At 43.5% G+C, this 12,391-nt stretch overlaps 1 protein-coding gene across 1 annotated transcript; it reads right to left on the bottom strand.

Moving 5' to 3' along the window:
- Positions 1 to 116: 116 nt before the first annotated feature.
- tm9sf2 (transmembrane 9 superfamily member 2) lies at positions 117 to 9,009 on the bottom strand. The gene is made up of 17 exons (XM_037465353.2): positions 8,764 to 9,009; positions 8,249 to 8,316; positions 7,881 to 7,974; positions 7,408 to 7,535; positions 6,749 to 6,878; positions 6,250 to 6,374; positions 5,768 to 5,879; positions 4,821 to 4,900; positions 3,461 to 3,569; positions 3,230 to 3,362; positions 2,868 to 2,987; positions 2,704 to 2,761; positions 2,458 to 2,617; positions 2,219 to 2,370; positions 1,893 to 2,004; positions 1,452 to 1,623; positions 117 to 1,148 (listed from the first exon to the last, which is right to left on the bottom strand). Exons 1-17 carry the CDS (start codon positions 8,878 to 8,880, stop codon positions 1,081 to 1,083), a joined length of 1,938 nt encoding a protein of 645 aa, XP_037321250.1. The 5' UTR covers positions 8,881 to 9,009; the 3' UTR covers positions 117 to 1,080.
- Between the last annotated feature and the right edge of the window lie 3,382 nt (positions 9,010 to 12,391).

The raw sequence follows: 12,391 nt of genomic DNA, 5'->3' as shown, positions 1-12,391 counted from the left end.
GTAATCAACTTTGCTTGATAACGACTGTCCCCTTTTCACTGCAGTTACTAAGAATTTAAATTTTAAAAAAAGTTCATTAGATGATTTTTCACAGGAATTTCATATTAACCACAAAAGCAATTTATCGCTTTAATCAGATGTACGGTATGCTTCACAAATAATCAGAAAAAAAAAGAAGTAATTTGTGACGTGCAGCAAAGCATTTGACACGCAGCAGATGCCACCTGCGTCTCCAGAGATCACAAGTCCAACAATACAGGCAGCTTGTAGCCCATCAAAACACACTGTCCCAATGGATCCAGAGTGGTGACCCTTGATCAATGTCCAACTTAATACTGAAAAGAACAGCATCTTGAAAACCTTAATATTACGGACAAAATAATCACATTGAAGTTTTATGTAAAGTAAACTAAAACGACTCAATTCATGCTTTTCTTTGGCTTCAGGAATATATAAACCGCTCAAATAAAGCCTCCAATTCCAGTAAATTATTCAGTGAGTTAAAGACACCATGTTGTTCTGACAACATATTACTGCCTCTTCCATCTTGTAATAGCCCAGAAAATACATCGGTTGGTTACACATGGTTTGGAATTTTTGGAAATGCACGAAACCAATCGTGAAAAACTGGAGGAAGGCCTCACATCGATTAGCAACAGAAGGTGGGAACAGGTCTTTGAACCCTTTCTGTGTTTAAATGTGCATGTAAACACATTTTTGGCGTATTTAAACATAATATCCAAAAAGAAATGGTAAGGTTAAGAAGCAGATCTTCAAATACTCATTTGGCGGACTACAATCACCAAATACATCTGCAAAACCATGTCCATGGATCATAAAACTAACTCTAAATGCATGACACGACGGCCGCCATGCTCTCTGGTCGCTGCCCCGTGTGCAGGAAGCAGATAGACACTCGATGTACGACAACCCACTCACATGCAAACATGAGTCTGAGGCACCGTTCTCTCTGCTTGAGGAAATGAGGCGATGGTTCACATTGTTCAGACCGGGTCAGTTCCACAGGTTTATGGGAGAAAAACTATTTGCAGCCGATGGACTGTTGACAGTTTGGATCCTTCAGTCCACTTTGACCACACTGTAGATCTTTGTAACAAACCAGAAACAGGCGAAGAAGCCAATTGAACCTGAGAACAGAGAAGATGCACCGTCAGTTAGAAATACGTCACGTATTGTCGACCCATGTGTACGCATGAGGCAGTGGGTCTCCATCAATTCACACTGGAACTCATGTGGATGCAATGCCACGACTCATCGGTTCTACCGACTCGGCCCAATCGAGCCAAGGCTCTTAAATAAGAGTTGTTATGCCACGTGTAGGCATGCTGCTGTCTTATGAACACTTGGAAAAGCTCTTCTCAGAAACTCACCAACCAGCAAGTAAACAAATATATCATTAGTCACCTAGAAGAAGAAAAAAATACACACACCTGTGAATAAGAAGAAGATCAGAGCCATGATCATGGTGTATCCAAAGTACAGGATGGTGCTGGCCAGTCCAGTGATTTGCAGCTTGGAGAAAAAGTAATGAATGGCGTAAACCAGGAAATAGACCGCAGTGAAGCCGCTGGTGAGGAAGGAACGCCACTGCCAATGGTAGTCCTGTGGAAAGGAGCAGAGTCTAAATGTGAGGGATAAAGAGTGGCCTGAAGGGGTCACAGAGGTCATCTGAAGCTGTACAAGGATCCGAGAGGCGGTGAAAATAACACTATCTTATTATCCTATTAATAGCCGTAGGATCGTGGGCCTCTTCGTGGTGACTGGAGCTTTACAGTCAAATTTGATTACTGGTACAAGCTCATGTGTCATCATTTCCCAAAGGGGAGTTTTGGTCTCATCTCAACATGATGTACGATATTGGTAAGGTTTACCTCGGCACATAAGTGGAAGTAGCAAAGCAGGATGGTGGCCTCGGAGCAGGTGATGACCAAGATGATGAAGACGAGGAAAAGGAAGCCGAACATGTAGTACATCTGATGGGACCTGGAGGAAAGGGTTCAAGTAGGTCCTTGTTAGTTATTGCTGGCTTCTTTGTAACAAGAAGAGAGCTAATCATTCATGTCTTGTTCTGCAAATATTACTGTCATTTCTGTTAATGAGCAACTCTCCAGTAGTAGAAAAATGTAGTTCTTAAGCCTTTAATTAAATGTCTGATCCTCAGCTTTCCTACACGTGTCCAGACGTTCTTCATTCTCACCAGATGGAGTTCAATATGAAGAACAGCTGAATAAATATACATCCAAAAGGCAGAATTCCTCCCATGATGATACCAGGAAAGGGCTTTGTGTAGAAGGACTGATCTGGGACTTGACGAGGAATCTGATTGGTCCGCACTGGGTGCTCTATGCCCTGAAACAAACAGTCACAGTGGAGAAAGAATAGACTCAAACTTTGGTATTCCCAGAAATAGTGCATGACCTATGAGTGTTTACTCACTGCCTTCTTGAAGCCAAAGTAGGCCCCTATAAAGGTGAGCGGCACGGAGATACAGAACCAAAGAGCCAGAATGGCTACCAGGGTCCCAAAGGGCATGGCTGCTGAAGAGCCTTCACCCCACAGGATCAGGTTCATCACAAAGAAGTCAGCAAACACCACCCTGAGCACAGGCAGAGAGGGGGGGTCACAACAGGGGTTCATGGAGTTAGGTTTCTCCTGTCCTTTACTAGGTCATAACAGTCATACCCAGGACAGAGGAAGGCTGTCAGCAGAACGTTGGTCTTCCACTTCTCTCCTCCAAAAGCTGTCGATTCAAACATAAGAGAAAAGAAAAATGGATTTATAGAAATCAAATGGATTGCATCTTTGGATTCTTATTTAATCACTTCCCTCTCTTCTGCCACACTTACATCTGTAGAGGCGAGCAGCCACATATCCAGCAGGAGCTCCCAGAAGAACCCAGAGAACCACGGCACAGGTCATCAGAGCCCCGCGGTTCGCAGGAGAGAGGAACCCAAGACAGGCAAAGACTGAGGAGGGGGGGGGAGGGTCACATCGTTCCACTTGGAGTTAGTAGTCATTACATCTCTATGGAGACAACTAAAAGGTGAAGAACATTGCAAGTGTTTCCAACAAAAAAACGAGTGTATTGATGTTTAACATTTCAAAGGTTCCAAGATGTCTGACATCGGACACCTGGTATCTGGTTGCTGATTGGTGCAACGCTCGCACTTTTGTTATTCTTAAAAAATAATACATTCTAAACACATACAAAGGGTGACGAAGGTCATAATGAAGATCTGGGTTCCAGAGCCGAGGAACACCGACAGCAGCATTCCCTTTCTTGGAGGTCGGAAGACGTCTCCATGGACCAACTTCCAGCCAAACTCCTCCTGAGCGTCCTCCTGGAGAGCAGGGACAATGACAAAAAGAGCTCCTGTTGTCCCCAGTGTGTCCCGCCTGACAACGTTGCATATGACAGGGCCACGCAGGCTGCACTCACCACAGAGTCCATCTGGTTGTACCTGGCGATGTCTTTATGCAGAGTCCTCAGCAGGATCATTGCTACCATTCCAGACAGGAACAGCACAATCACCAAGGAGTTCATTATGCTGGGAAGAAAAGTTCTTCTGTATCAGTGTTTGCAGACAAGACGTCAGCTAATAGACGGATATCAATCGTTAAGCTAAAATACTGATGACAGCTCGGAGTCTGCATCTATATCTCATTGCTGATAATACAGTGCATCCGGAGAGCGCTGCACTTTTTCCACATATTGTAACACCCTTATTCCAAAATGGATTACATTTTTGGGCCCTCAGAATTCTACAGTAATCACACAGTTACCATGACACTCAAAATTTTGGTCAGGTCCATCCTGTTTCCACTGATCCTCCTTGAGATGTTTAGAATGGAGAGCAGAACCTTCCAGAAGGACAAACATCTCTGCTGCACTCCACACATCAGGCCTTCAGGGTAAAGGTGGCCAGACGAAAGCCATTCCTTGGTAAAAAGCACATGACAGCCCGTCTGGAGTTTGGAGACACGTGAAGGACTCTCAGACCTTGAGAAACAAAATCCTCTGGTTTGATGAATCACAGATTGAATGCCAAGCATCATGTCTGGAGAAATCACCGGGCCCTTAGCATCCCTACAGAGAAGCATGGTGGGGGCAGCATCATGCTGCGGGATGTTCTTCAGCAGGAGGAACTGGGACACCAGTCAGAACTGATGGAAAGATGAATGCAGCAATGTACAGACACATCCTGGATGAAAACCTGCTGCAGAGCGCTCTGGACCTCAGACTGGGCTGACGTTCATCTTCCCTCAGGGCAAGGACCCTAAGCACACAGCCTAAACAACAAAGGAGCAGCTTGGGGACAACTGGTGAATGTCCGTGAGTGTCCCAGCCAGAGCCCTGACTTGAACATCTCTGGAGAGGTGTGAAAATGTTTATGCACCGACGCTTCTCATCCAACCTGATGGAACCGGGGAGGAGAAGAATGGAAGAAACTGACCAGAAACAGGTGTGCAGAGGTTGCAACATCAGACTTGAGGCTTTTCCTGCTGCAAAAGGTGCTTCCACAAAGTATTGAGCAAAGGCTGTGAATACTTATGTGCTGAATCAATGTAATCCCTTTTGGAATAAGGCGTTAATGTAACAAACCGTGGGAAAAGTGAATACTTTCCAGATGTACTGTATACAGATGTTTGCTTCCACATCGGTTTCAAAAACATTTGCATCTCTTCTTTGAGCTAATGGACTTCCAAATATTAAAGGCAAAACATAAGCTTAAAATATTAATTCATTTCAGCAAATATACATTAATCTTAGGAAAGCAATGGGTGGTTTTGAGTCTAACCTGAACCACTGGATGTTGGTGTGAGGCATTGACTCCAGGATGTAGTCCCATCTAGATGCCCAACGAATATTCTTGTCTTCCTACAAAGCAAAAATCCAAAAGTATGTATGAAACACACTAACTGGCCACTTCATGAGGGCCAGCTGCTCAACGGCCTCAATGCATCTAGGCTTGTAGACGCGTACAAGGCAACTTGCTGGAGTTCAAACAGAGCATCACGTTGGGGAGGAAAGGGATTTAAGTGACTTTAACATGGATGAGTTGTTGGTTCCAGACGTGCAGGTCTAAGCACGTCACACACTGCTGATCTACAGGTGTTCTCACACACAACCATCTCAAGGGTCCCAAAAAGAGAAAATATCCAGTTGGAGGTGATGATGTGAGAGGTCAGAGGAGACTGGGCAGACTGGTTCCAGATGAAAGGCAACAGTAACTTGTATTGACGGTTCAGGCTGCTGGTGGTGGTGTGATGGTGTGGGGGAGATCTTAGTACCCATTGAGCATGGTCCATATGCTGCAGCCTACCTGCGTATTGTTGCTGACCATGTCCATCCCTTCATGACCACAGTGTATCATCTTATAAAGGCTGCCTCCAGCAGGATGATAACTCTTCAACAGTAACCGATAATTAGATAAGTGATTTGGTGGTGGAAGTGTTTTAGAAGAATGTCCTCTGAATTTAAAGGTATTTTCTCAGTAAGACTGTGGTACACTCTTGACTTCATTGTTTGTATCTGTGAATGCATTTACACTACGTATCTTGCTGCCTTGTGTTACTACAGATGGAGAGGCACAAGCTTGATTGGTCAAAGGACACTTTCCACTGCACGGATCTCATTTAGAGCCTGAAATGTGTTTAGCCAACATAACTACATGAGTGTCCTCACGCTTCAGTTTGCAGTCTTCTTTAGAGCCGGACAAAACTCAAAAGGCACCATTGTTCTTACCACAAAGTTGACCGAGTAGGTGTATGGGATCTCAAACACTCCAGAGTGTGTGTTTCTCAGGAACTTGGGCCCCCCAGAGCAAGCCTGGCCATCTTCACTAGGGCTCTCAAAGCTGCATAGAGAGGGACAAAACAAGTATGGTTTACAAGCTCATTTACGTGTTGAGAAGTCTACTAGTGGGTGAAAGGGCTTTCATACCAGGGGAAAGCACCAGAGGACATCCCCAAAAGAGAAAAATAACCCACCTTGAGCTGAGTCACATGCCAGAATGTTTCAAACAAACGCTTTCAAATGAACAACAATGATATAATATGATCAGTATGCATTTCAGAAAAAAATGACAAGGTAACCAGTGCATAATATATGCAATATAACGGATGAAGATGGCCTCAGGATGAACAAACTGACATGTGGGTACCCTTTTAATGACCTAATGAAAGGTCACTGGTCGAGGAAAGCTCCATTCCAACCTAAATGATCACCTTTTGGGTTCAATCTTGGCAGCAACGAGACGAGCCCCCAGCTGTTCATGCTCAACGATGTGGTAATGGATGGTGATGTCCACGTGGTTGAAGATGTAAAAAGCATCCTTTTCATTAAAGTTAGACTAGGAAACCAAAAAGCAGAGACAGGGTTGTAATGTTATTATAGGAACATCTATGTGTAGGATATGAAGCCTCCTGAAGTTGTGACCCTGGGACAGGCAGTGATGCAATGCTGAGCGGTTTCACACCCACAGCACAAGTGACCCACGGACTTGTTCCAAAAACAAACATGATAGTATTCCATGCATTGTGTCCGTAACTCCCTTAGTGGAGTGTCACTGGAACAGAAACAGTTGTTTTCTCATGTTCAGACAGATTCAATCTAATTCATTACTGGTCCGTTGTGAATATGATTGATTGACTGAGTAAAATGCTACTTATACGGTCACAGAGGGCTGTGTGTGTGTGTGTGTATGTCCACGTGCAACCTACTCACGTTGACCACGCAGGCGTCTTTGGGGCGTCCTGCTTCTGTGACGAAACAGCCAATAGGGAAACCAGGATTGCAGAACTTCTGTCCATCTTCAACATCGTAGCACCAGGTGACTGGCATGTTATCCACAATCCTTCACACACAAAACACAAGGCTGTGAGGCTCACTCAGGACAAACTGTTTCTATAGAAATAAATGTCTGTTTCCATGTTGTATTTTTAGTCCCAGGTTAAGCAGGGCTGTGATGACTGTGATTACTCAGAGCAGCATGAATGGCAATAGATCGTAACACGGTGTGTCTTCTTAAGTTTGTTCCTCCATGGCCGTCGTTTGCAGCAGTAATCATTCAAATAGGTGAATACGACTAGCAAACAATGGTAATATGAGACCGAAGGCCGACGATCAAACGGTACAGCTCTAGTTAATGCACAAATTTAAAGGAATTTGACTTAAGGTGTGAATTACAAGAATGGACAAACAAGTGGAACGCCACAACTGCGAGTACGAGCTTATCGATGGGAAATCCTTTCAAGCCACGTGTACTTTGGTCCTGTTTGACGTGTTCTATTGTGTTTGTTCACTCGTGGCGATGTGGAGGTTGGTCTAAAACAACGCCAGCTGTCCTTCTCTTTAATGTGTGGATGTGAGTGGATCATACACACCAGTGATGCTGGTAGTTGAGCAACATGCCTTTCTTGAGGAAGTCCAGTTTGGCTTTGTCTGATGGGTTGTTGGTGTCGTAGGTGAGGGTGCACACCTTCTCACACGCCACAGGCTTCTTAAACTCAAACTGAAACACAGGAGGCAGGATGGCTCTTTAATAACAAAACTCATTTGGAAATATATAGTTTCTGACATTGTATGTCATGTCTCATTCAAAGTAATGGTTTTTAAAACACTGACCATGTCAGCACTAAGCCGTATGTGACTTAATTATGCCTCATTCTTAAGCCATATCCACATTTATGAGAGTTGTTCCTCGTTCAGAATTCACAGAACTTTTGCAATGTTATTTCATTCCAAAATTCCCAGCCATTATCGCATTTTCTGTACCTGGCCTAAAAAGATTGTATTTTGTGTATGCAAGACTCATGTGACCATATGTGCTTGCAGGGTCGCTGGAGACGTGTGTTACCTTGTATGGGGAGGACTCAATCCTCTCCCCAAAAAGAACCTGGCCCAGATTCTCCGATGGACGATTCTTGGATTCTTTTGAGCAAAAGTCGAACCTGAGCAAACAGTCACAGCATTAAACGCCTTCAGTTAACATGACGCCGTAGATTCACACATGATGAGGAGTCCATTATATCTGATGTGAATAAAGACATGATAATACATTATTAACAATATACCACTAATAGCAGAAGGAACGGTGTTCTGTTATAGTTTATGCATAAAACATATGGAGGTATTTATCACTTATCATCAGCTTTAAACTGAAACAAGATAGAAGAACAGATAGAAGCATGGGGAGGGGTACAGCGTGAACCTCTTGGCACTTACGCAGTATATTCATAAGGCAGAACGGACTCTACAGAGTCCAACCGGTTCACAAACAGCTCGATGGTCGACTAGGAGGAGACACAGCACACATGTTAGCAACACAACAGCACTGTACAATCTGGAGTAATTCTGCATCGCTTCATATGGTTCTATTTTGAGAAAACTAAAATGTTTTTCGGTGAAGAGTGATGCGTCCTTTCCAGGGACTCGGGGGAGGTAGCAGTGTGTTGTTTTTTGTTATTTAGCTAAGTGAATAAATACATAAAAGGGTCCAACGGATAAATGCCTTTTCAATGTTGTCAAGTTAATGTCCAAACTACTTTGATGAATTCGGCTAATGCGGCGCAGCTAACGATAGCTTCCTATCCGTTCGCTTAGCAGGGGCTCTTTGGATAACGTTAGCCGCCTCACGCTGACTGTTTAGAAGGATTCTTCCGTGGTGACAGTGTAAAAAGGACTTCTTGAGTTGTCAGCAGGTGGCAGCTCAGGTCACACCAGTGGAGTGGCGTGTTTACCTTGCAGTCTGGAACTTGGTCCTTTCCAGGCTCACAGAAGCTCACGGGAGCGAGTCCCGGCAGGTAGAAGCCGGCTGCCGGACACAGCAGCGCCGCTCCGAGAAGCCACCGCAACATCGTGTCGCCGATTGGGCGTTAGATTGCTCCCCTAATCACCTCTTCAACTTGCATCTGAAATCTAAACCGTAGAGGCACCAAGATCCGGTTCGGCAGCGGCCAACACGTCACACGCCGGAAGTCACTCTTCCGGAAGTGGCGCATGGTCCTCCTTGTTTTTTTAGGTCTAGCGCGCCAGCGCCACACACCGGTACGGAGTGTGATCAGGACGTCTAGTGAATTCAAATAAATAAATCAAATCAATTATTTTAATTAAATAAAATCTTCACATCACATCTTTCCAATCATTTTAGTTAGGCCAACCTACTTGGAATCTGCTTTATTGGCCATGGAATTGGACTCAGGTTTCTACTTTGTTCGTTGCACACATACAAATAAAGAAGAAAAACAGAAATAATAAACAGACAACATAGAACGGATTTAAGTATAGATATTTAACAACGTGGTTTTTGAGGGGAGGAGTATGAACAGGTGTGAAGGTCTACAGTGATCTTTCCTGCCTGTTTCCTGACTCCAGATGTTCAGATGCTGGATCCATGGTTCTCTCTGCAAAACTGATGGTCTGTTGTAGTCTGTTCCGGTGTTCTGTCTTGTGGCCAATCCAAACCATACAGAGATGGAAGACTAGATAACAGACTGATGATGGTGGCGCAGAACAAGACCAACCTGATGGTGTCGATGAGGCCAAACTTCAGATCGTGGATCCCCGAAACCTGAAGGTCTCCACAGCGGACAAAGTGCTGTTGACTATTTGTCCTGTCTCACTTATTTGTCTTGTCTTGTCTTGTAAACGGTTTGCTTGGGCAAAGTCTGCATCCATTGGTTCATAAAGGTCTCAAAGTGTCTCAAACACTGTCCGGTGGGACAGTGGGACAGAACAGCACCCTCACAGCATCAGCAGGAGCGCACCTCAAAGCTTGTAAAACCATAAGGGTGGAGATCAGGATTGGGCCTAACTTTCAAACACCGTAGTCGCTGCTACATGTTTTTCCCAAGGACACATCGACATCTGGATTGGTGCAGCCGAGAATCAAACTGCCGATCCTCTGATTGCTCTCCAATGAGCCAGACACCTGTCAGTGGTGCAACGTCAACACGTGTTTTTTATCCCATGGTGTGTGGCAAAGTCTGTGTTTATTTTGTCCGAAGATAAAGGAGCTGCTCTCATATGAATCCGTCCACAGGGTGGTGTTGTAGTACCTGCTGATCTGCCGAAACCGGTTCCCATGGAATGCCATCATACCAAGCTTTCTTTATTCTTCGATGCACCATGAGCCTTCGGCAGGCTTTGAAAGTCCGCTAATTATTAGCTGCTTAAAATAAATCTAATCATCCAATCATCCCATCATAAACATCAAATTAATGACATTACACAAACATTTGCTCATTCACATACTTACACTGACAACTGTATGCCTCTTGAACTGGACACCTTGGAAACGTAGTGAAAGAGTGATATTTATTTAGCAGAATAGATGGATGTGTGGTTCTGTGTTGACATTGACTCCTATTTATTATACAGTGCACTATTTATGGTCTTTTATTTGTGTGTCTGAATTTTTAGTGTAAACCTCTATCCTCTAATCTACCATGTAGAGCCCTGAAAAACAGTGCAACAAAACTCCATGTTATGCTTTCCCCTCAAATAATCCTTCAATATACCAAAAGTAGTGCTTATTGGAGAGTGAATGTTGGCTCTGTTCCAGTAACACTGTGCACATGTTGAAATTTTCTTTTACTTTGACTTTTAATTCAATAAATGAAAATGGGTGCATGATGACATGTGGTGTTAAAGACTTGTGAGTGGTTGTCAGCTCTATCTCCAGACCTGAATCCCATTGAGAACCTGTGGAATGTGAAAAATCTGTGAAGAATCTGAAAACACTGCACCTTTTCTGTTACGACTAGTTGTCATTTTCTGCAAATACATTTTCTAAACGACAATATTTTTATTTGGGACAAATGTCAGTATTTCATAGAAAAGGAAATGTCCATTTACCCAAACACAAAGCAATAAATCATTTGACGTGTTGTCTACGTAGGACCCATATCTGGACAACAATGCCAAAAGTTGTTTGGAGAAGAGTTGCTATGCTTGAACGCTCTTCCCACTGCTGACAAAAAATAAACATAAAATGCAAATAGACAAAATTGAGGAGCACATCGCATTTAGAAAAATCACTGCAATAAAGAACGAAACCAAATGCAAAACCCAGTGGATGTAGCACCATGACAACAGAAGCATTTTCAAAGGAACACTAAAAAGTGATGCACAGGGCTGGAATTAGGTTCTTCTTTCAGAATCCGGAAGAGACAAGTAAGTCTCGATATCTATATATTACTTTTAATTAAGCCTTCTGAGGCAAATTTTTGATTTTTGGCCATCCAAAATGAAATTAACTTGGATTTGTTTCTTCCTCTTTTAATTGATTTTAATATGAGAAATCTGGTGGACTATATTCATTCTGTCAGGTGTGATGATTGAAACTTTCAGAATGCTGTTTAGTTTATTGCATTCATTGACTTTGTATTTTCCATAATTCATACACAATGCGCTGGGGTCTGTCCTGGTTGTGATCTCAATCTTCTGCCTTGAACTTCGGGGTATTTGCTGGTAGATACCACGTGGCATGTGCTCTGTGCAGACTACAGACCGTTGTGCTTGTTCAAACTCCTCAGAAGTGAGTGTGGTAGCGTTGATCCAAGCGGCCTGCTGAGGACTCTTTGGTCCATGTTGCATGTTTCATCTTTCTTCACACCATTGACTTCACACCAAGGTGTCACAGCCAGCATACTGTACATATTTTTCATCAAATGACTTTGTTTTCACTATACCCTGGAACCAGAATGAATCTCTTAACATTCTTGGTATAACAGCTTATTTCCCTCACCTTCAAGTGTGTCGTTGCATGTTGTCCATCCAACTTGTGTGAACACAAGTTGTGAATTTAGTGCTGCTCTGTCTGCAATTAGTGGACTGAAGCTAAAGCCACATAGAGCTCCAATGAAGCTTGTTGCAGGTGAAGGACAGCAGGGGGTCTCTCAGCATTACTTTGCTCTTCTGACATGCGATGTACAATATATTAGTCATTTCACCTTCATGAGTCAGAATTACTCACTGCTGTTCTGTGCAGTGGCCAGTGTCATAATGGGGGTGATGGCCAGTAACTACACTGCTCAAAAATATGAAAGGAACAATATATGGTAGTATGGCATGAATTCAATTGCTCTTCTTATATATAATAAATAGCTGAGGGGGTTGTTCATCGGTTTCAGGTGCAGCTGAAGTGCAACAGGGGCACTGGAGGGGAAACAATGAGGCAACCCCCAAACAGGACTGGTTTTGCATGTGGAGGCCAATCATATTGGAAGTGTGCAAACTAGGTGGAGCTACAGTTGAGCTTGCAGCCAATCACAGATGGCTGTAAAACAAATGGACCCATTTTGGTGGTGATTTTTTTAAGACATGAGTTTGATTTATGCCAGAGTTTTTAGGATAACCAGATGAGCC

The sequence above is a fragment of the Pungitius pungitius genome, chromosome 13 (genome assembly GCF_949316345.1).
Source record: "Pungitius pungitius chromosome 13, fPunPun2.1, whole genome shotgun sequence".
Classification (NCBI taxonomy): Eukaryota; Metazoa; Chordata; class Actinopteri; order Perciformes; family Gasterosteidae; genus Pungitius; species Pungitius pungitius.
This window is presented reverse-complemented; position numbering and strand designations above follow the sequence as displayed.

Excerpts from the sequence above, each read along its gene's own strand:
- tm9sf2 (XM_037465353.2), bottom strand. The coding sequence starts at position 8,880 with ATGTTGCGGTGGCTTCTCGGAGCGGCGCTGCTGTGTCCGGCAGCCGGC. Across the intron at positions 5,880-6,249 it reads GCCAAGATTGAACCCAAAAG|CTTTGAGAGCCCTAGTGAAG; the intron begins GTGATCATTTAG and ends CTCTCTATGCAG. Across the intron at positions 1,149-1,451 it reads GATCTTCTTCTTATTCACAG|GTTCAATTGGCTTCTTCGCC; the intron begins GTGTGTGTATTT and ends CTCTGTTCTCAG.